General features: G+C 39.9%; 1 protein-coding gene across 3 annotated transcripts in view; it reads left to right on the top strand.

Moving 5' to 3' along the window:
- The window catches only part of LOC126284147 (uncharacterized), a 144,250-nt gene that overhangs the window by 106,494 nt on the left and 13,252 nt on the right, over window positions 1–24,504 (top strand). For 2 of the 3 annotated variants that reach the window (XM_049982866.1, XM_049982867.1), the window contains exon 3: window positions 5,506–5,958. In XM_049982866.1, coding sequence (XP_049838823.1) covers window positions 5,506–5,834 — 329 coding nt within the window. In that variant the 3' untranslated portion in view covers window positions 5,835–5,958. Of the gene's footprint in view, window positions 1–5,505; window positions 5,959–24,504 lie in introns of those variants that run through there. The other variant, XM_049982868.1, reaches the window with a different exon arrangement.

Here is a 24,504-nt window from a genome sequence, read left to right as displayed (position 1 = left end):
GGAGGACCCTGCCCATAATGATCCGAACGTTCTGAGTTGGGGAGAGATCCGGAAATCTTGCTGTCCACGGCAGCGTTTGCCAAGCATAAAGATAAACAGTAGTAACTATCGTCGTGGGCGGGTGAACATTATCTTGCTGAAATGTATGGCAAGGATGGCTTGCCATGAAAGCCAATAAAACTGGGTGTAGAATATCGTAGGTATACCGTTGTGCTGTAATGGTGCCACAGGTGACAACCTAAGTGGTCCAGCAATGAAAAGAAACGGCATCCCAGACCATCATCCTGGCAGTTAGGACTCATGGCGGGCGAATCTCAGATTGGTATCCCACAGCTGTCTGGGGTGTCTCCAGACACGTCTTCGGCTTGGAATCTCATTAATTGGAGTAGAATTGTCTTCATTGATGAGTCGTGCATGCACCAAAATGACCGCCTATGACCAGTGAAGACATGAATCAGATTTTCACTCTGCAGTGGCGTGTGCGCTGATATGAAACTTCCTGGCAGATTAAAACTGTGTGCCGGACAGAGACTCGAACTCGGGCCTTTGCCTTTCGCGGGCAAATGCTCTACCAACTGAGCTCCCAAGCACGACTCAAGCCCCGTCTTCACAGCTTCACTTCTGCTGGTACTTCGTCTCCTATCTTCCAAACTTGCCCGCCAAAGGCAAAGATCCCGAGTAGGAGTCTCGGCCCGGCACACAGTTTTAATCTGACAGGAAGTTTCAGTGAAGACGTGTCTGTGGAGGCACACCAACCAAATGTCGCCGCCATATGGCCTGACAACTGACAGTGATGGTCTGGGGTATATTTCTTTTCGCAGCAGGATCCCTTAGGTTGCCATCAGCGGCACCCGCACGGTGCAGCGGCACATCAACGATATTCTTCGTCCCGTTTTATTGTCCTTCATTGTAAGCCATCCTGTGCTTACATTTCAACAAGATGATTCCTGCCTGCACACAGCGAGAGTATCTAGTGCTTGTTTTCGTGCTTGCCAAACTGTCTTGTGGATCTATCTACAATTGCGAAAGTTTGTAGCATTCTGGGCAGGGTCCTTCAAACAGATTGGGATTTTGAAGAACTAATGAAACAATAGGACAAAACTGACTTGCTGAATTTGTGAAGATATTTCCTTTGAATAAATCATACAATTTTTCTGAAGTTGTAATAATTTGTTTGTCTGAAAACACAAATTACATTTATCGATTTCTTTGCCGTCGAACAATTCCTCCCTTCTTCGACTTTCTTTGCGTCCTTGAAGTGTATGTGCTATTTCATTTTATCCGGCTTCTTTTTTAACCGATTGCGTTACACATTGTGACATCAACGAACCAGTCGCAGCATCTAAATATCAGTTAACCATAAATTCCAGTAAACAGTTTTTTCTTTTATTCCTCGGACCGTCACTATTGTGATGGTTCGTGGCGGTGCACGTTGATTTCCTTTCTCATAATCATCTCCTCATCTGATACATCTTTTGAGAAAGAAGAAGGAGATCTTGAAAGCTTATGACACCAGGAAGCCGAGCTTAAAATATTAATCGCTTATCTCAAAACCACTGGTTTGAGACATTCGCATACGAAACTGCGAGTTCCACCACGAGAGGCATTTGAATGATCACCTGCACCAAGTCTAAGATAGGAAACAAAATATTGATATAATAGAACCAAAACAACACGCATTGTAATGTCGTGACTAATGGTTATACTTCCTTCTGCTTAAAATAACTACTCTATGTGAAATTTTTCTACTACCCGACAGAGCTGCACAGCTGTTCAGTCTTCAAGTTGTATATGCGTTTTCAATTAAGTGGTCAAAACAAACTGAAACGGAACAATAATCACGTCTCATTAAATTCTGTTTTCTTCTGTCATTCAGTATCACGTCTGCGTTTAAGTAGTCCAATATTAAACGCCACAGAATTACATTTTCAGACGATGATATTGATATGTAAATGTCATAATCTGACTTTTGCCACATACATTGGAAATTAGGCATGTATGTCACTGCACAAAAGTTGACTGAAGACTGACGATGAAATGTCTTTCACGTAACTTTATTTCTAGTGTTTCACGTTGTAGTCTCAGATAATCAACGATCCTTTTCATGTGGAACTCATATTGTCTAGACAAGTACACAGCAGAAAGTTTTATGCGGTATCACTACCTTCAGCGTAACATTCTTGTTCGGAAAATATTCACCTGCCAGAAATGACAATAGCAGAAAACAGAAGCGTCCTGAATGCGAATGGCTAACACCACTGTTTTTGGGATGAACGATTTATATTCAGAGCATATTTGAGCGTTTGAACTCATGCATCTCCCTTGTTAGACCAGCACTTGCACCTAACATTCTCAGTTATTTGTTGCATGTATGTCTTAGTATTCCCGTGTTATTTTTGCGCTCTTACCTTCCGTTTCGTACCATGGAAGTCATTCCCTTGAGTCTTAACGCTTACAATATCATCCTGTTTATTCATATAATTAGTAAATTCCATATACTTCTTACAATTCCAATTATGCGACGAACACCCCCATTTCTATTTGTAGCAAACGACTTCATTTTCAGTATTCCCCTGTAATGCCATCTTCATCTCTGGTTTCCCGGCAGCCCATGACTCACTTCTGCACAATTCTGTATTCCATACACAGTTCTCAAAAATTACTTTCGCTGCTAAAGACCAATGTTCCGTAGTGGTAGACCTACAGTGGTGAAGATTGCTCTCCTCGATTCCGCTGGTCTATTTGCTGTAAACTCCTTGCTTCTTGCGTCATGCGTTAATCTCCTTTCAATGGAGCGTAACTCTTTCGCTTCATCAAACACTTTGTCTCCAATTTTGGTTCTAGGTTTGTCGCTAATCTCATTTCACCTACTCTCTAACACTTTGACACAATCAATTTAATTAATGTATCTTATCATTCGCACAATTTCACACTGAATTTTTAATTCCGCACGTGACACATTTGTCTTTTAATTGAATTTTCGATACACATGGTACACAGCACAGGAGAAATACTGCATCTCTACCTTAGTCTATCTTCAAACCGAGCACTTCTCTGTTCTTGGCAGGACCGCCGAGGACAATGTTACATGGTACAGACCAGCCCACGCGGCTAGCCGCGCCGTTTCACACGCTGCTTCCCGAACAGGAAGACGTGCCGATCCCCGACACGAATCCACCCTGCGGATCAGTGTCGAGATCCGGTGTGCCGGCCAGCCTGTGGATGGTTTTTAAAGCGGTTTTCCACCTACCTCGGCGAATGCGGGCTGGTTCCCCTTATTCCGCCTCAGATACAATGTGTTGGCGATTGTAGCACAAACACCGTTTCCACGTACACACACACTACCATTACTCTACCACGCAAACATTTGAGGTTACACTCGTCTGGTACGACACGTTCCAGGAAGGGGGGGGGGGGGGGGGGGGGAGGGGGCACTGGGGACCGAACCGCACAATAACCTTGCGTTCGGTGTGGGGTGGCGGCGGGGTGGGTGTGCTGCTGTGGCTTGCTGTGGGGTTGTCACCCACTGAGGGCTATGGCGGGGCGAAGCCCCTCCGTCGTTTCTAGGCTCCCGGTTTAAATACACAATACAATACAATAGATGTTGGTACATACCATCTAGAGAAAAGAGTATGATGTTGGGACGTAAGTGACGATGTCAGGGAACAGCTTCCGTGAATCTATAAGAAACCCTGGAGGACAAATACTGGAGGCGAACACAGCTAGTAGAAATCATAGAACAAGTTACTAATGATGTTTCTGCTATGGCTTGGCGAGATTAGTATAGGTGGGAGAATGATTCTTTGTACACACAGCGATCCACAGTTATATTCACCAGAAGAACAATTAACAACTGCTTGCAACAATCTTCTTTTCAGTCGCTCGGAAATACACGGGCATTAATGCAAAGATGAATCTATGAGCCATATTATGTTTCCAAATCTCATTTTCTTCTCTTTGCATGTTAGAATCTACTAATTTCATAACCAAAGATTACAGAAATATCTTAGTCTTTATCTTTCTTTCCACCTGTTAACACGAGTGATTTTGGAGAGTATTATTATTATAAAACAGTGGCTGTAAGACAGTATAGGTGCAAACTAATACAAAATAAGAGGAAGAGGAGAAATGGGTAGATATTGAGGTGAAAAACAAAAATTGCTCAGGGAACACAAAAGGTCAATAAGTTAAGCTGAGAGGAGCGATACTAAAAAATTCGGCAAGTAAATTGAGGGTTATATTATGCACATTCTTGAACTGTAATGGTCACACTGTTAAAATGTGAATGATAATTAAACAATAATAAAATAGCACATGTTGCCATCAACAACACAAAATCTTTGTTTTTATAAAAAGAAAAGTTCTCTGAAGAAGGATCATCTTCATCGAGGAAAGCTGCTAGTCGATAATAAAATTCTGTCAACATTTGTAGATTGTTTGTCGTCCATTTTCTTAATTGGAAAAGTATCCTCCACTGTGTTAAACTGAACAGAAACGATGCAGAAGAAGAAGATGCTTCATCAATATTGCACGCGATTTTTATCGTTAACTGAGGTCAATGAAATATTATCAGTCCTTTGTTCAGTAGCTAATGGAAACCGAAAGTTGTTTGTAGTCAGACATTATTTCAAGCTGGACTAGCTGAAGGACTGTGATAGTAGAATGTACAGTTTGCGCTGAGAGAGATTGTAATTTACACTTTCATTTCGTTTTGATGCATCGTATTATAATATTATTGTGAAAGTCAAATATTTTCTTAGAAAGAATGAATGAGGAAATCCCAGAGTGTATACTTGGCATAACGTTCCAAATATGCTCATGTTGCATAGTGCAACGTAGCTACTGGTTTAGGATTTCTGTGACTCTAGGAAAACCATGCAGACAGTAAGACTACGTATTACATCAGAGAAACAGCATACATCAGTAGTCAGCAGGCACAGCGTCAGTTTCGGTAACGAGAGATGGTGCGGTTGTACTAGGGTATGAGGACGAAGAATGAAATTTGAAATCTATGGCGTCTTTTTGTTTGCTTTTTTAATTGGTACCAGATTTATGTCAGGGTACCAGCTGCAGAATGTATCGTTGTTGTAATGGTAGTGCCAGCATTAGGAGGGAAATAAAAAATGTACTAACGCAACGCGGAGATCTGTTGTAATTATCGAACAGTATTTCGGAAAAGTTTGAAGCATATATCTTCCGGTAGATGGTAAATGTTAAGCGCAGAAAAATTTAAAAGAAATGTGTATATAAAGGCTACACTTACAATACAGCGTCATTTCGTTTTAATATGAGTGTAATACCAGTTAGAAGTCATGTAATTTTACGTTTCCAGTACACTTATATTTCCTTTGCATACGAAACAGAGTAAAATTCAATAATTTCTAAATATTAGATTATTATTTCGCATTATACTAAAGACATATAACTAATGTATGGGTATTTATGCCTCCCATACTCTTCTCGTCTCTTTACCCTGGCGGTAATAGTGTGTCTTTTTATTTGCAGGGGCAGCCTACAACCCGTACTATTCTGGCGTGGCTGGGCGCTACTCCGCCCTGGGCTACACAGGGGCCTACCCCTATTCGGCAGCCTACAACCCCTTGACTGATGCCTACCCCTACACAGCTAAAACCTACCCTTACACAGCCAAAACATACCCCTACACAGCTGGAACATACCCCTACACTGCTGGAACATATCCCTACACTGCAGCTGCTCACCCCTACACCACTGCTGGCGCCTACCCCTACACGGCAGGGATAAACGGTTATCCGTACACTGCTGGGACTTACCCACATGCTGCTGCAGCTGGAGTTCTCCCCTATGCTGGATAAGGAAGACGAACCGTTTTGCAAATTCATTATGACAATGTTCTAGTGCCTTCTGTGTTACTAATATTGTATAATACTGGCTTTAATACTTCAGTAGTCAAATAAAAATAACCTTGGAGAAATTCAATTTCAGATATATTTATTACACCCTCATCATTTCCCACTCAGATCCTGATCCACGCTACACTCAATAAATTTCGTCTATCTTAGTTTTACACTGTTGTATTATACTGCGTCGGCAAACAGCTTTGGGGTAACGAAAGATGCTCCATTATCACCAGTCCTTGTGCCAGTGACCGGCAACAATACCAGATCCCTCCTGAGTGTCTCATGAAGTGTGACAACGCAACATTGTTGATGTTACGTCCCTCATATTAGGACGTTCAGCTTGGCTGACCTCTTGGTAGTATTTCAGAGAAGTGAGCTGTATGTCGGGGCCAGGTCCAAGTTCTCTCCTCATTCTCGTACAACTGAAACATGACTTTACACCAAATATACAAGGCGTGTTTTTCAAGAAAGGTCCGTTTGAACTTAAGTTCACAATGACAGGTTATTTCAGAAAACTAAATTTATTTTCAGAAAGTACATACTTCACTCCATTTTTCGACATAGTAGCCAAGTTTGTTGAAACACGTATCATACCTCTCAACCAATTTTAAAATAGCCTCTTCATAAAAACTTGCCACCTGTTCTGATGCCCAAAAGTTCACTGCCTTTTTTACATCACTCATCGTCATTGTAACGCTTGCCGGTGACGTGTTGTTTGAGGTGGAGGAGCAGATGGCAATCGCTCGGTGCAAGATCAGGACTGTCGGGTAGGTGGTCTAAAACTTTCCAGCCAAAACTGTCCAATAACTAGCGGGTCTGAACTGCAGTGTGAGGTCTTGCATTGTCATGGAGGAGGACCACTCCCTTAGTCAACATGCCGCATCTTTTGTTTTGAATCGCTCTGCGTAGCTTTCTCAGGATTTAGCAGTATGTTTCTGCATTGATACTGGTTCCTCATTGCATGAAGTCGACCAACAAAGCACCATGACTAAACCGAAGTACCAACGCCATGATTCTGCGCTGGGACAGAGTCTGTTTGGCCTTCATCTTTACAGACGAGTGTGTGTGTCTCCATTCCATGCTCTGTTGCTTCGATTTGGGCGTGATATCCAAAACCCATGTTTCGTCTCCAGTTGCGATCTGACTCAATAAGCCGTCACCTTCTTCGTGATAACAGTCAAGAACTTCATCGCACACTCAAATCTTTGGTTTTTGTGGTCCTCTGTTAGGAGTTTCGGGACCAATCGGGAGCACAGTTTCCTAAACTGTTGCCAGGAGTTCAGAAACAATCTTGTAAAGCACAGATCTCGACATGTCAGGAAATTCGTTTGAGAGACCTGTTATTGTGAAGCGCCTGTTCTCACAAATCCTCGATTCAGAGGAAGCCACCAAATCATCTGTAATCAAAGAAGAGCGACCAGAGCTGTTCTCATCATGGACGTTGTGGCGGCCATCTTTGAATTCTCGTGCCCACTTACAAACTTTGGTTTCACTCATAATAGTATCACCGTTCACTTCGCATATCTGTCGCTGAATTTCTGCAGCAGACAGGTTCCTTGCTGACAAAAACTACTAGTGTCTACAACAAAATAGACCTTACTTCAAAAAACACACCTTGTACATCCAAACAGTGACTTACACTCAACAGATACATTCAAAAAACAGCTCTCACATATCGCAAGAATAAAGGCCACTGTATGTGAAACAAGAAATCCCTTTCCAATTAAATTAACTAACAACATCTCAGCTTCTACAGGCAACAATGCCAAAAAATGTTCAAATGTGTGTGAAATCGTATGGGACTCAACTTGTAAGGTCATCAGTCCTTAAGCTTACGTACTACTTAACCCAAATTATCCTAAGGACAAACATTACACACCCATGTCCGAGGGAGGACTCGAACCTCCACCTGGACCAGCCGTACTGTCCATGACTGCAGCGCCGTAGACCGCTCTGCTAAATCCAGGACGGTGCAACAATGCCAAGCGACTCCTTAGCCATACCCTGTTCACTGTCTCATTTCCAGTGACAATACACTCGTAGTATCGAGGTTTTTACTTGCAGCCTGTTAGTATAGAACCTTTCATGCTAGATAACGACGTAAATATTATTACATTTAGTTGCGAAACTCTCTGTGCGGTGCGAAGCTTCTGTCATGCTAACTCTTCTGTATGACTGAATTACTTATGATGTATATGGATAATCTGGATTTAAGCTTACTAAAGATTAAACTACCGCGGTTTCTGAGAGAAACAGTGAACGGAACATGCTTCATTTATCGGTCGCAGGAAAGTGTAACGCAAGTTTCAGCAAGTCCATAAGCTGGCAGTGCACAGAAGATAGCAAGACTGTGAATGTTGAACGACAAACGTGTTGGTATAAATGATAGGGCTATGCAATAGTACACCCACAATTCAGGTAGCGACACTGACTATACCATCAGACGACCTCTCTTGAAGAAAAAATCTGGTTCCCTAGATGTGCAAGATACGATAGAAGGAGCAGGATTGTAGCGTGCAGAAGCGGTGTTCGACTTGAACCAAAATGCGGTTATCGCTGTTTTTCTTATCTCTAATCCTTCATTGCCTACTGTGAAACTGTAACGATACTAGTAAGTCTGATAAGCCAATACGTAAAACAAAAACTTACAACAAGAGAAGGAGTGCGGCGAGACATGAAACACAATGAAGTGTGGGGAAATATACAGAGTACCTTTGGGGATTACATGCTAGCAGTGTTCAATGTGTACCGCCAGATAGGGTATCACGTGACGATGGAATTGTAAGTGCATACATGAACGATGACCTTTGTAAAAGAAATTATCCCACGTTGTGTTAAGCTAGAGCATACTAAAAGGCGTGTTGAAAAGTAATGCCTCCCAATTTTTTATATGAAAACTTGTAAATATTTTTAAATAAAACAACCGTTATTCACACTGTACATCTTTATTCTTCATGTCTACATATTTGTACGGAGCGGGGTGGCGCAGTCGTGGGGACAAGGGCTCAGTTCCGCTTCTGACCATACTGATTTATGGTTTTCGTGATTTCCCTAAATCGTTTCAGGCAAATGCTGGGTTGGTTGCGTTGAAAGGGCATGCCCGATTTCCTTCCCCCTCCTTCCTAATCCGAGCTTGTGCTCCGTCTCTAATGACCTCAATGTGAGGGAACCATCTCCTTCTCCTCCTTCTTCTTCTTCTTCTACATATTTGTTTCTCAACATTGTCACTCTTGCGACGAACACTTTTCTCCCAACAAGAGACCAGTCTGTTGATGCCGCTGCTGTAAAATATATTCTTTACGTTTTGGAAGGAGATCAAAATCGGATGGGCAACTAGGAACTGTATGGAGGACCATCAATGACAGTGAACCCAATCACCGGATGATTACATTGTTACAAACGTCGGAGTGCTCATGTGTGGTCAGGCGTTGTCATGCTGAAAGGGAGGGTGTTCCAGGTGTGGACGAACTCATCGGCTTCGAAACTTGATTGTAGCACGCTGTTCTCACATTCCGAGATAGTTACGTTAGACACTACCGCATTAAACGCTACAGTTCTGAGACCTCCAGTGACAGATGGCTCCAAATATGTAGACACGTAGATGAAACCTGGTAGTCAAGAAAGGCCGGATTCTGTTACCATTGTGGACGGGGCCGTAATCAGTAACTGTTAGTTACTGAGTCTTCAGTGAGTTATAATTTAGCAAATCACCATTAAATACAGATACAGCAGATAATGTTTTAAAAGCAAGCCACTGTGATCTGGGCAGAAGGCCTTACACACTCGGAATGGCAGTAAATTAAGAATTGTTTAAAACTTGCTGCAACTTACAAATTACCGGCATTGAAATATTAAATGCAAGTCGCCACAAACACAGCAGAAGGCATTAGACGCCAGGAATGGCAGTAAATATGGTTTTAAAGGCTTACTGCGTAAATACAAATACCAAATTAGAATTTTAAGGCAAGTGAAGACCCTACACGCCAGGAACGGCAAAAATATTTAAGAAATAAAAACCTACTGTAAACCAGCAAATAGAATACCAAAGGTTAATTTAAAAAAAACAAGAAAGTGGCCTGCAACAAAATCTCAGGACCCTCGAACGAAGAACGTTTCTTTGCTAGTTCTTTGTGGAAGTGAAAATAATTATATGGACTTAAGGAAACCAAATGTTAATGCCTTACTCACGAGAATGTTCCTGAAATCTCTGTAAGAAGTTTCCTCATCGGTCAGAAATGAAATCCGAAAAATGATGCTCGTTTCTAACTTTTAACCAAAAGTGACTGTGAATGAAAGTGATACTTGTATACACATTTAAGCAGGTTTCTGCTAAGTAATTACACGATAGAGAAAAAACTGGTTTCACTATTGTCTACAATACATCGGTAGTACATGGATGGATAGAGGCTGAGAAGGACAGACCGAGGCAGGAGGATTTCGACATAGAGAAGGAGAGGAGGAAGTGTGTTCACTGTATGTGTTGAATGGATATGTGGGTGAAGCCCCGGGAGAAGGCTAGTTAACCAATAAAGACCGCTAATCGTGTGACATTGCAGATGAGTAGGTTGTTTGTTGGACAACATAATTGTAAAGAAATCTTTTCACTCGAAAACTAAGTTTGGAGTGTGAATTGTAAAACTTTCGCTACGAGCCACAGGCAAATGCAAACAATGCCTTTATTTTCATTATAACAGTAAGGACGCAAGCAAGAGGTGACAGTTCCGAAAAAAATACGGAAAATGGATATTTATTGGTATTGAAACGTCCCCTACACCATTATTTGCAGTCCGCTCCATTTCCCTATGCACAATTAGCAAACTACTACTTTGAACATTAGTTAATTCATTACATGATGGCGCTAACACACTGCTTTCGTCTTCACTATCATTTCTCAGCTTACTTTGGAGCCTAGTATTTCGTTTTTCACACGCCATTATTGTCACAATATTTCACACGACAACACATAAAAACACAATTTGAAGAGCAAAAATAAGAGAACACATTAACATAGCACTGAAAATAATATCTAGTTAACTGCAAGCGCAGCTGCGAAATACTTGGTGCAAATTTACATTCGTGTCACACCTGTTTTACTGTTCAACAATGAAATACTGCAACAACAAAGGAGATTCTCTCTACAATTATGCACTAGCAATAAACAAAATCTACACTAATTTCACAAACTACAAGAAAAAGCAGACGATTCTTGTGAGGTATCCTTGGCTAAGGGTCGACATATGAAATGTCCCCTTAGAAAACTTATACAAGACTGTGCTTAAACTGACACACAATTTTTTTTTAGCGCAACGCAATCTGACTTTCAATAATCCCTACAAAAGAATGGCAATGACTAACATTAACCTATACCTTTCACATATCTCTTACCTCACCAAAAATCTTCGTTACTCGAACTACTGCAATACAGCGAGCGCCACTACTGCCAGCTAAATAAAAGATTCAAACTACTGAAGCCACTAACTACTGATAGGCATATTTAGTAAATGAAAGATTTTGATACAGAACAAACAATGTATTTACCTTAATAGTCATAATATATATAGCAGTTGATGACATCCAGTCTTAAAAATTTCAAAACTCCGCCATCTCTCTCCCCACATCCAGCACTGCTGGCGGCTCACCTCCAATTGCGCAACGCTACGCGCTGTTAACATCAAGCTGCCCAACACTACAATGGCAGACAACAATGCAAACTAGCCACAGACTGCACACGGCACAGCCAGTGATTTTCATACAGAGCGCTATATGGCGTTACCAATATAAAAACCTCAACAGCCTAGTTACATAGCCCCCATGCTTCCCACAAAAAAATTTACAAATTATTTTGGGCAGTGGCCAATACAATTTAAAAAAAATTCATAATTACAATAACAAAGAAATCAATTGCACACACTTATTGAGACAATGTTGGTCAGAAGCTAAAATTTTCTCACAGTCCATAAAGACAGTCCTGATCATTCATCACAGTAAAATTGCAGTGTTTTTTTTCTCAAAGTCTGAGCAGTAAAAGAAAATGCACAAGGCAGTAGTGGATTTCCATGCAGTCTTGAAGAAGTAGCGTTGTCCTTCCAACGGAAAGACAGTGCTGACTCGTGACATGCAGACAGGTAACGGGCCACAATAGAGCAAACACAAATAATGGTATTGGCTAGTCATCAAAGATGCAAAACCACTGTAGTCCTTGTAGAGACGGCCAGCAGCCAACTGTTGCGACTGTGCAGGTGCACAATCACCATGGAAGAGTCTTGTGGAGAATATAGCAAGTCCATAAACCACCACTTGTGCACTCACAAAGTTTTTTTCTAACTGTCTTTAGAACCAGCAATGCTGTTAACCAGTCCCTTGCTGAATTATTAACACATGTGCAAACACTAACAGTCCCAACTGCTCACGTACTGTGCATAAATTATGACCAACAGAAACGTGTGCAGTGAAATGACACTTAATTTGAAGAACTGGTGTCTATACAATTATAAATTTACAACATAACAATACAATTACAAAGGTAGAAAATACATCATTAAATAACATAACAATACAGATAACATTTGTAGTAATAGTGGCTTTACAAAAGAATAGAAATAAACATACACATCAGTGTTACAGGAATTATGACATTTGCAAATACATAAAAGGTCTGAATAACTTTCGAAACATCAACCTCACATGTGAGCATTAAAACAAAACAGAACAAATGATGTCTAAACATCTTTACAAAGTAAATAACATTTTATCAGAAAAATTCTACATCATAAATCTTATTAGCTAGACACATACAGACAGGAAGAACACAAATTCACATAGTGTAATAACACAAAAATACAGGACAGGGTTTGTTTTCAGTTTAACATTTGTTACTGCAGTCCACCCCAAAACTTCGTTCCATAGATCTTTCGTCTTATTTCAACATTTGTTTCCACCAAAAAAATCATATCCAAGCATGCTTTCTGTATTTATATTTTCACATATTTCTTACCTCATTATTTGTTTTCCATTATCTTACCTCATCATTTATTTCCAGGAAAATCCTACCTAAACCTGTTGTCCCTAAGTCCTACTTTTTTGTTCATATCCTCTTTCAAAATACTTTTTTGGCCAAACCATTTTCTTATAGCTTCTCAATGCATTTCTTTCCATTCGTCACAACTCCTTCTCTTATCCTACCCTATCTTAAGCTAACTTAAATCTATTGAGCTCAGATGCTAAACTAAGGGATGAGGTAATGCAGCAGCGCAAAACAATTAACACAAGCACCTATGATAAAAAATGCAAATAAGGCAAAGCAAGCAGCATAAATTAGCAAAGCAAATGCAATATTACAACTAATACAAGGCAATGTGCAGCAACCAAAAAAAATAAATCTGTAGAAAAACTGGCTTAACAGAGTAATACGAAGTCAAATTCAGGCCTGGCAAACAGCATCAGCAAATGCAATAACTTATATCTAAACATGACAAAGCTCAAACAGAAAGAATATTACAGTAAAGATGTCCATGTCTAATACCTATGTCACATCTTAACACTAGAGTGATGCATCACCTTGACTTACTATAGCAGACAAGTTACCAAACTGTTAAAATATTATTTTTGCAATTCCTGTGAAGGGAAATGTTTATTTTTGCTCTCCTTTCTACGAAGGTAAATCATAAAATTATTCTTTACTGGATCTGTAGACAGAAAATAGTGATGTTAGTTCATCTATAAAATTTTATTTTAACCAGTGCTGCAGTGCAGCTAGAAGCTAGATTATAACAAAATGAGTAAATAAATACATAAAGCAAGCCATATGGCATTTCTCTCAACTAGCAAGACAAAGCTGTGAAATGTTTCTCATCCTTCCATTAGGCATTTTAGTAAATATCATAAGTTAAGAGCTCCACAGTATAATAATATGTTTTCAAGTTTGAGCGTGTCTTATTTGCGATGCTTTCTAGAAAGGAATGTCAATAGCTAGGATAATGGCCTCTTTTTTTTCACCTGTGCCTCTGAAAGGCACACACTAATGGTTTGTTTCCAGGCGACTGTCACAAAGCTGGGTGCCCATGACGCATTACATGAAGGTGGTCACTTAACGTTCTTACCGAAATATTTACGACACCAGTTTCCGCTACAGTGGCAGGCTCATATAAAACATTTCACAGGTCAAGAATTTGCGTTACAAATCTGTAGAAACAAAATCCTATTGATATAACAGTGTCCAAAAAAGCTTCGTCGGCATTGTAATACATGCACCCATTTACATACATTTCATAACTCTTAAAGTACGATTCTTGATTTCCAACAACCTTTTTCACAAACCAGAGTCCCTAACCTCTACTCATTATTCCTTACCTTATTCGTCGACACTTCTTCAATATTTCATCATAACAGATACGTAGCATAATCAAATAACTCATATAGCATCAGCTTATTGATCATAAATATACCCCAACAGCATAATACACATTGTCATGGTAATAATATCATAACATCTCAGTCAATTCTCAAAATCGTCGTAGCTTCCTCCAATAATTTCAAAACCTAAAAAAATTCTCTGCTCATTTCAATAGTGTCATCTACCTCAAGCGTACTTTAAAAATCATGATCCCACACCAAATACATCATTCAAAGCTCTCATAGTACCACAATGGTTCCGAAAATATGAACAAAGTACAGACAAAATACAATTTCATAAGTGTGAAGTTATCCAACTGTGTAATTGCATAAACATGTGTCACTGACGTAGTAAAAAAAATGTTTGTCTCTCTCAGTTAAATGATCAGTTAGCTGTGTAATTATATGTTAGAGAAATATGGTACCGATGTGTAATGTTGTATAAGCAAATACCATATTAGCTAGGGCTCCTTGTGCTTGCCAAACACATAGCACACAAAGTAAGCGTATACCCTCCTGAGGATTAATGTATTTATACCCTCAGGTGTTACAGACTACAGCAATGGAATGAAATGTATCAGGGAAAACCTTTGTATCATTGTAATTCAAAAATCTTTAAAAATAAATGTTTTAAGTATAAAATTAATCACTCAAACACATGTCCTTTTGCGCTAAATGTACGTATTGCTGTAATATAATTCTGTGGAAGTGTCGTAGTTATCGTCCTCCGAAAGGTGTTCTGCAGAAGTCAATGAACTTACTTCATGATAAACAAAAGTGAAATGCTTTGCGTATAGATATCTTAGTTATTGCGTTTATTGCCGTGATGAAGAAAGTACTGTGCTGTAACGTATTGTTGTGCTACAGAAAAGGCTGTCTCATCGTAGCTATACCACAAAAGTTACTACTAAAACATGTTTTACTTTCCAGAAGAATTCAGAAAAACTGTGCAGATATAAAACAGATGCACCGCAAAAGTAACAATGTAAATTGTGTCACATATTAGTAGCGTCACGATATAATCGTGTAGCTATCAAATAAACTAACCACTGTGTCATCTGGTATCTCACAGTAAGCACTTTAAATTCATAATGTATTTTCAAGTAAACCAAAATGTTGCAGTAAAATCTCATTAGCAGTACTGTTATGTGTTCTAAGTATGTAAGCCTGATAGTCGTTACATAACTGTGCAACTAACAAGCAAGAATGTATACACACAATAACACTGTGTCATCTGTTCACTATAACAATTCATTTGTAATGACTGTCTAAATATGTTCCCTAGGTTCTAGACTGGATAGTTAACTTTAAAACATAGTTACATGTTAACAGTTTCTAAGTCTGACAAAGAGTACTAGTAATGTGAAGTGAAAAATTTTATAGGAAAGACTAAGTTAAAAGGCACATTATCTCTCAATAAATGGATTTACATGTGAAATGTAGTGCAATCCTTTACTCTTCCTAGTGGACAGAGTTTAAACTTCACAGCAATTATCATGTTGAATATGTCGGTAAGGAATGCTAAAATTTTTCTCAAGGTTAGCGTCTATATTGTTTTTCGCTGAGCCAGCCGGCGCACGTGGCTGCCTGCGGTGCTAGTCATTGTCTGTCTCTTTGTTGGCGTGCGTCGTTATTGGGATTAGGAGACCTAACTTCTACAAATTCACCCTGACGAGAAGGCCCTGCCCTATTTGAAGCTCGCCAGTTCTGACGGAATTCAGGTCTGTCGTTTTGTCGGTAGTTTACATAGTTTCTCGTTTGTCGGTCATGTGGTGGAGAATTTCTCCCGGAATCGTAACTGCATGGTGGACCGTTGCGTCTGAAGTTATTCTGCCTCCCTTGATAATAATTATTTTGATTCCCATATTGTCTGTTTCTATGGTTGTCTCTGTCACATTCATTACTATGGAAAAGCGATCTTTCTCTGTAACTATTACTCTGCCAGCGGTTGCCATGTGGGTGGTGTCTGTTTTGTTCACGATTTACTTTGTAAGAATAGCCTTGTCGTGTCCAGTTATTACTTCTTTTGTCGTCGCGGAATTGTGACGGATGTGACCAGTAATTGATGTGCTCCTGTCTTCGCATTCCGCGATTGTCAGTGTCAATTTCCAATTCTTGTAAAAGTCCCTGGAAAGCTTCAATGTCGTCTTTGCAACGTCCTGCCAAAATAATATGTCGTAAATGTTCAGGTAATTTGATTAAGCAAATGCGGATGAGTTCTGAGGGGCTGTATGGGTTTGACAGGTACTGATTCTTGTGCAACATGTCTTCAAAATATTTCACAAGACTGGAAAATTCAGATTGTTCGAAATGTTTCATCATTATGATGCTATGTTTTAGTCGGTCTTGTGTAGCTTGAGGTCAATATGCTGAGAGGAAGGCATGATAAAATTATCCTTCACTGTGGCAATCGTGAATGACCGATCGCATTCTTACAGCTGGGTCATTCTCTAAATAGCCACACATAAATTCTAATCTGTGCTCTAAAGACCAGTTGGGAGGAAAACAATGATAGAACTGAGGAAGCCACGCTTGTAGATAAATGTCGTTGCCGGAATTCTTAAATGTTGTGAATTTACGTGTAGTAATAAACATCTTGTAGTCAAAATCATCATGTCGGCGAGTCGCATATAGGCCATTGCTACTTCGTGTCGGCGGTTCCATCGCAAAATTCGGTGCACCTTGCCAATTTCTTTCATAATTTCCGAAATGCCCTGTGTTATTATTTTGTAGCTTTTCCGTATTTCTAAGTCCCTCTTCCCGTGTTGGAGCGCGAGTGTCCTCTGAAATACATAATTCTTGTATTACCTGTGTCAGCTGATCTTGTACTTCCCGGATTTCTCTTTGGTGTTGCGTATTAATTTGATTCTGATTTTGTTTGAATGATCCGAAAGTTCGGCTACTTTCTCCGATAGTGTACTTATTTCCTCAGTGTGTTTTTCTGAACCAAATTTCAGAGTGTCCATTTGTGTTTAAATCGTATCTACTGTGCCCTTTAAGTGTTCCCGAGTTTTCGCCAGTTGCGTAACCGAATCGGTAGATGCAACTGAGTCAATTTTAGCTTTCATGATTTTCATGAACAATAGTTTGCGGTTCTTTTATGGCTCATTCGTGATTCTGCAATGTATTTTCATGCAGCGAAAAAATAGGTTGGAAATACTCACAAATTTGTGATTGTACGTCATTACAGACTTTTTGACATTTCGATTCGATTTTATGTAACTCAGTAGTTAAATCTTCACGTATTACTTCAAGCGTATGTTCCACTGAGTCTAACGTTTGAAGCTTCTGTTCCATTGTGTCTAACATTGGAAGCTTTTGTTCCATTGTGTCTAACTTTTGAATATTTTGTCCCATTTGTTTCTGATTTTGTTCAAGTGTTGTGTCTAACTTTTGTAGGTTTTGTCCCATTTGTTGCATTAGCTGTAATAACAGTGCACTGGTGTCTGAAACGTGTTCCTCAGTGCTATTGAGCAGTGCATTTGAACCGGCAATATTCGCATTTTAAAAAGCAGAAAAAGTGTCTTGATTTATTTGAGAAAACGATGAGGAGGCAAAATCTGAATCTACAGTATTTGCAAGATTGTGTCCTGTCATTTCGGAATCCTGTGGCGAGCTGTTGCCGACCGATCGATTGATAATGCTTCCCTGTTCACTGTTTCACTGCCTACACCATTATTTGCAGCCCGCTCCATTTCCCTATGCACAATTAGCAAATTACTACTTTGAACATTAGTTAATTCATTACATGGTGGCGCTAACACACTGCATTTCTCAGTTTTAGGTTTTTCCCACGATATTATTGTCACAATATTTCACACGACAACACATAAAAACACAATTTGAAGAGCAAAAATAAGAGAACACATTAACATAGCACTGAAAATAATATCTAGTTAATTGCAAGCGCCGCTGCGAAACACTTGGTGCAAATTTACACGCGTGTACACCTATTTTACTGTACAACAATGAAATACTGCAACAACAAAGGAGATTCTCTCTGCAATTATGCATTAGCAATAAACAAAATCTACACTAATTACACAAACTACAAGAAAAATCAGACGATTCTTGTGAGGTATCCTCGGCTAAGGGTCGACATATGAAACGTCCCCTTAGAAAACTTATACAAGACTGTGCTTAAACTGACACACAATTTTTTTTTAGCGCAACGCAATCTGACTTTCAATAATCCCTACAAAAGAATGGCAATGACTAACATTAACCTATACCTTTCACATATCTCTTATCTCACCAAAAATCTTCGTTACTCGAACTACTGCAATACAGCGAGCGCCACTACTGCCAGCTAAATAAAAGATTCAAACTACTGAAGCCACTAACTACTGATAGGCATAGTTAGTAAATGAAAGATTTTGATACAGAACAAACAATGTATTTACCTTAATAGTCATAATATATATAGCAGTTGATGACATCCAGTCTTAAAAATTTCAAAACTCCGCCATCTCTCTCCCCACATCCAGCACTGCTGGCGGCTCACCTCCAATTGCGCAACGCTACGCGCTGTTAACATCAAGCTGCCCAACACTACAATGGCAGACAACAATGCAAACTAGCCACAGACTGCACACAGCACAGCCAGTGTTTTTCATACAGAGCGCTACGTGGCGTTACGAATACAAAAACCTAAACAGCCTACATACAGTATTATCAACATACTGTTCGCAAAGCGTTTGGACGTCTTTTCTGTGAAGAAAGATATGCAGGTTCGTTCGTAAACAACAGAATTATCAGGTCCATACGCCGAGGTAAAGTAAGCAGTATGAACAAATAACAGACGCGATGACTGCCTGGAACCTGCAAGAAACTACAACACTACTGACATAGGGTACGATAAATACCAATGTAGCGAGCTGGGCACATGCATACTCTTCCTTTCTCTCATTGGGAAGCAATAACTAAGATTCATCTGAAAGCGTGTGGGTCACGTGACTCAGTGAAGTAAACGAAAATCGCCGGCCGTAACTCGTCTGGCACCTAACTTATCCCAGCAGCACTGCCGCAACACCAAATGCCGAAACGTATGGACGCTAGGCATCTGTTCGATGACGTACAAGGTCAAGATTGTCTGGACCACAGTACCTAAATCGTGAGGAGTAACATTTCCAGTAGGTTCACAGAGCAATCTGTGAAAAAAAATCCCCAATAATGCTTAATATTTCCTTCACTATATAAATATAGAAAATTATTATGTACTTTAGCACTGGTGTACTCAAGTGGGAAAGAAACGGGACACTGCGTCCGTATATTTGAAGTTACTTCGTTACTATGAAGTAGTTAATGACCTTGATACACAATGTACATAGATAATCAAATAAAAATCAGAGGCGTAAAAGACTGAAAAACAAAGCAATAGGATTATATGATTCCAACCAGTGCTGTGCGAGGTTACAATTGCAGCGTGCGTTTATAAAATTTAAGTTTGTCAATAATGATAACTAAAAATCTCTTACCTTCTTTAAAGCTATTTTTTCCTACAATTCAAGGTTCTATGTGTCGTAGTGGCTGTTATGGGCCATTTTAAATTGTGACAGAATTGTAACTTATGTTTGGCCATTTTTCTTTCCTTTCCAACGTGTTATGGCACTCTAGGCTTCAGTGTATTAAGCTGACTTAGGTAACTCACTGAGCTGCGAAGCAATTTAGTTTAGTCGCATTTACAGGTCCTCTCATGTCACACTGGAAACCGAAAGAAGATTTTAAGATTAACTAACCCGTAAAAATGTAATTTCAGGGAGATACCTAATAATGGTGCTAGTAACGGAAACAAAGATTAGTAATTAAAGATAACAGTTTTTAGATTCTGGAAGCAACGATAATAAGTTCTTCATCCGCAGTTGGGATTAATTAACGAAACAAATTATTTCAAATACAGAAATATTGGATATCAGTCTTTGGTATGAGCTCCAATATATAATGCACAAACATTGATGAAAATTATTTCATATAAGGCTTTTTAATCTTGACTTTCATGAGGAACCGTATTAGTCAGATAATTATGAAACGAACCTCTTTACAGGATTCCTCACCTAAGTCGTCGACAACAGCGCTTTGTTTTCCGTCTTTTTGTCTGACTGTTAAGACCGCTTTTCTCTGGAACGGAGAGATGTATCAAGTTGAAATTTTTATGTCAGACACTAAGAGCTACGGTTCCTGAGTGGTGTAAATAATTTAAGCTGCCATGTCACATATTTTGTTATTCATAATGTGTGAGAGCAAAATCTGTGGGTGAGGCCGGCCGCGGTGGTCTCGCGGTTCTAGGCGCGCAGTCCGGAACCGTGCGACTGCTACGGTCGCAGGTTCGAATCCTGCCTCGGGCATAGATGTGTGTCATGTCCTTAGGTTAGTTAGGTTTTGGTAGTTGTAAGTTCCGGGGGACTGATGACCACAGCAGTTGAGTCCCATAGTGCTCAGAGCCATTTGAACCATTTTTCTGTGGGTGAACTGTTTCTGTATGTGTCGACCATGGTGGTCTAATGGATATCCGGGGACGAAAGACAATGCCCTCACTCGCATCAGAGACCACGCGATTCATTATTTGTTTAGAAAGGTGATGTCATAGATCTCATGGGTTTCTGGAACTATTTAAACGATCGTCATTGTGCTATTGTCAACAACCTTAAGTACAGTCGATACTTTTTGAACTTCTTGCAGAGCATCATCCACGATCCGGCCCGCAGCTGATCGTTCAAGGCCTGAGGTGAATTTGATACGTCCACACGCAGAAGATTCACCAGAGAGCGATATCTACACAATACGACAAGACATGCCATGGACATGGGAGTCGGTGTCCGCGGCTATCGACGCCCCGTGTAAAGGTTCCATAAGTGGTCCCCTTCGGATTCTTTTTTTTTTTCTTTGTTTTTTCACCCGCATAGACGTATCCTTTTTTCTTTTAAAATCTTGGCGACGGAGATACGTCGTGGGAAAGCCAGATCTATTTTTTGTCAAAAAATAAATCAGTACTCTCCTGTGTCCATCTAACCCTTCCATTTCTTCCTCTCTGGTGACGGAGACATTGTGGCCAGGTATCGTTTATTGACCCCCACCCACTTTGCCTCCGGGAGCATTCCATTTCTAAAAAAATTCCAGGTTTTTAATCGTCAGCGAGATTTCTTGTAACATCTGCCTATATCTTCGTATCTTGCTCACTACCAGAACTGAGAGCTTTATCTATTTAATACAATAAAAGTACACCGTAAAATGCAAAATATATGTAATGAGAAGTCACAAACTTACGTCAATAACCATTGTATGTACTAGTAAATTTGTACGAATTTCCTGTAAACGCACAAACTAAATATAATACTAACCAACAGGGTAACCTCAATAATACTCCAAGCTCGTCGTCGAAACAGTGTGTGGAAACTTAGCGCTTGATTTGGCGATCAAGGTTATGGGAGTACTCTTCAATCGTTCTGTAGTAAGATTCGTGCTGTTATTTGACGAAACACATTATGGCACCCTCTCAAACAGCAGCATCGTATTAATTACTGCACGTCATTCCTTAGAATGCAGAGTTAATATAGATAAATACAGAAATGTATCTTACAAGGGGAGCCCAAATCTTGCTTCGCACCGTTTCGGACGAAATTTACTGTACTAGTCGGCAGTCTCTTGATAGCAATTCCTGTGGCAGGCTTTAGTACACTAAGCTTCCGTTCCTGGAAAAAAAAATCTAGATCAAAATGAATGGAGCTGGAGCCGTTCGGACTAGATGGAATCGCTGGCATACACTGAAATTAGGAATTTCTATTCATACGTGTGAGACCCACTGTCTAAACGCTTCTGACAAATCGAAGGACCGATTCTTTCGATACGTTTCAGAGAAATTTTAGGAGGGAATGGTACATTCCGAGGACGCTCGAGCCCGTATTATGGATTCTGTTCTCAGTGGACTGTTAGACCATCTTCAGCTGTTAGATTTCAGTTCTGACAGCACTTGATCAGGCATTTTGTGTATGATAAATTTATTACAACTGTGCTTCATTGTGACGATGTATTGATTCTGTAAATATTAGCAGCACCAGTGTGCTGTAATGTAATCACACATTTTGTCAATCTCCTGACATGATTAGGGGAGGGAGTGTTATACTCAAATGTTTTATGTTTTTTTATGATCTGCTTCCTGACTTCCACAACCACGAGAATCATCTCATTTTTGGGGATATGGAACGAAAACTAAATCTAATCTTATGTAATCTACTGATCACGACATAATGGAATAATGTACAGCAATTCGAATATCATTAGACACAAACGCTTCTATCTGCTCACAGTAGCGAACCAGCGGACAGTTTTCCGCAAAACAGCGGAAACATACAATACTTGGAATAAAGCGCATTTGATAGACCTTGTGTGATGTATCTGTCTAGTTTGTGTTTCCAGAACGGTGTAATTTACCGCATTGGTTTGTACCTTTAAGGGTGAGAAGCAATTTTATACTAGTAAAAATATTTAAGTAGTCTCATATAGATGCAGTTGTAATAGTGAAATTCCGCTCACTCAAGCCTGAATCTGTTTGCGCCGTGTTCAATGGCAGGAGGGTAAATGAGCGATATCAAAGTCGGATGGTATGGGCCGTGTAAATGTTTTCTTTGTTTTGCTTTTAAGGCACGACATCAAGGTTGAGGAAAAAGCATGGCGGTGAGGGTCAAAGGGAGGGGTCTGAGATTACATTAAAGTAAGTGATTTCAAATGTTTTAGAAGACGGAACGATAGAAAGTGCTCTTGATTATGTATGTATGCATTAAACCGGCTACCTAGAAACGACGAAGAGGTTCCGTCCCGCCGTAGCCATCAGTGGTTCATAACCCCACAACAGGCAACAGCACTCCACCCACCAAACCGCCGCCACACACCGAACCCAGGGTTACTGTGCAGTTCGGCCCTCGGTGGATCCACGGGAACGTCTCATACCGGACGAGTGTGACCCCAAATCATTGCGTGGTAGAATAATTATGGTGTACGCGTACATGGAAACAGTCTTTGCGCAGCAATCGCAGACACAGTGTAACTGAGGCGAAACAAGGGGAACTAGCCCGTATTCGCCTAGGTAGATGGAAAACTGCCTTATAAACCATCTACAGGCTGGCCGGCATAGAGGACCTCGCCACTAATCCGCCGGTTGGATTCGTACCGGGATCCGGCACCGTTCCCGCTCGGGAAGAAGCGCGTTAGACCGTGCGGCTATCTGGGCGGGCTCTGTTGTCGATAATGTTTTTATTAGTCCATTGAAAAGAGGATTACAATCATTGGAGGGATTCAGAAGACATCAGCGACGTCTCAGGTGGGTTTTTTCTAGCCAAAATTTGAAGAAAGTTACGAAGAAATGCTTGTAGCAGACATGTGAGATTTAGATTCCAGGTTAATGCCGTTAGATAAGATTCAGTTCAAAAAATTAGATTACGATGTGGCAGAAAATTTAACAGTTAAAAGAAACTGGTAGACCATGATTTCTATCAAAACCTTATGAAGGAGCATCCAGAAATGTGTAACAGAAAACCTCTTCCCACAAGTTTAATTTGATGTGTTAGTTCAATCAGCCACAAGTTGACAGGTTTTTAACCATCTGTTGTTTTAATTATCCTGTACATTTGATATATGTACAGAGTAATTTGTGAAGTAACGTAGGAGCGAACACTAGCAACGTTGATTAGTAAACACTATTATTTCCATTGAGGTTCTGTCGCTGTTGCATATGATACCACGTATTTTTGGCAGGAGCTTTCGCTACTTGTCTTTCTCGTGTTAATGGAGCCTGAATGCACATTACTATTCTGTACATGTAAAATACCTTTTATGGCTGCTGTATGTCTGTTAAGTGGGGGAAATGTGCTAACGTTTAAAACGAAGGCTATGGTTTGAGAATGAGCAATGTAAGCCGAACTAGTCACCACAAATAAGAAATTTCGAACGCAACTGTTATAGAACCTGAAAAAACAAAACAGAGTAATTTGTTCGTGTACCACGAGAACACCTTTTTTTATTTAAGGTTACATATTTTGTAGAGTGGCCGATATTACTCGGCAGTTTTCTTAACATCTCGAAATGTAAGTGGTAGAAAATCTTTTCTTTCTTTGTGATGTTTGGGGAGATATCTCTTTTACACAGTTTTACACTAAAAACAGAGGATCAAGAAAAGGTTTATGCTCGTATTCCTTATTTAAAAACAATAGCTAAAGTTTTATATCACTTTTGGCTTAAGAGG

Source organism: Schistocerca gregaria, chromosome 8 (assembly GCF_023897955.1).
Source record: "Schistocerca gregaria isolate iqSchGreg1 chromosome 8, iqSchGreg1.2, whole genome shotgun sequence".
Taxonomy (NCBI): domain Eukaryota; kingdom Metazoa; phylum Arthropoda; class Insecta; order Orthoptera; family Acrididae; genus Schistocerca; species Schistocerca gregaria.
This window is presented reverse-complemented; position numbering and strand designations above follow the sequence as displayed.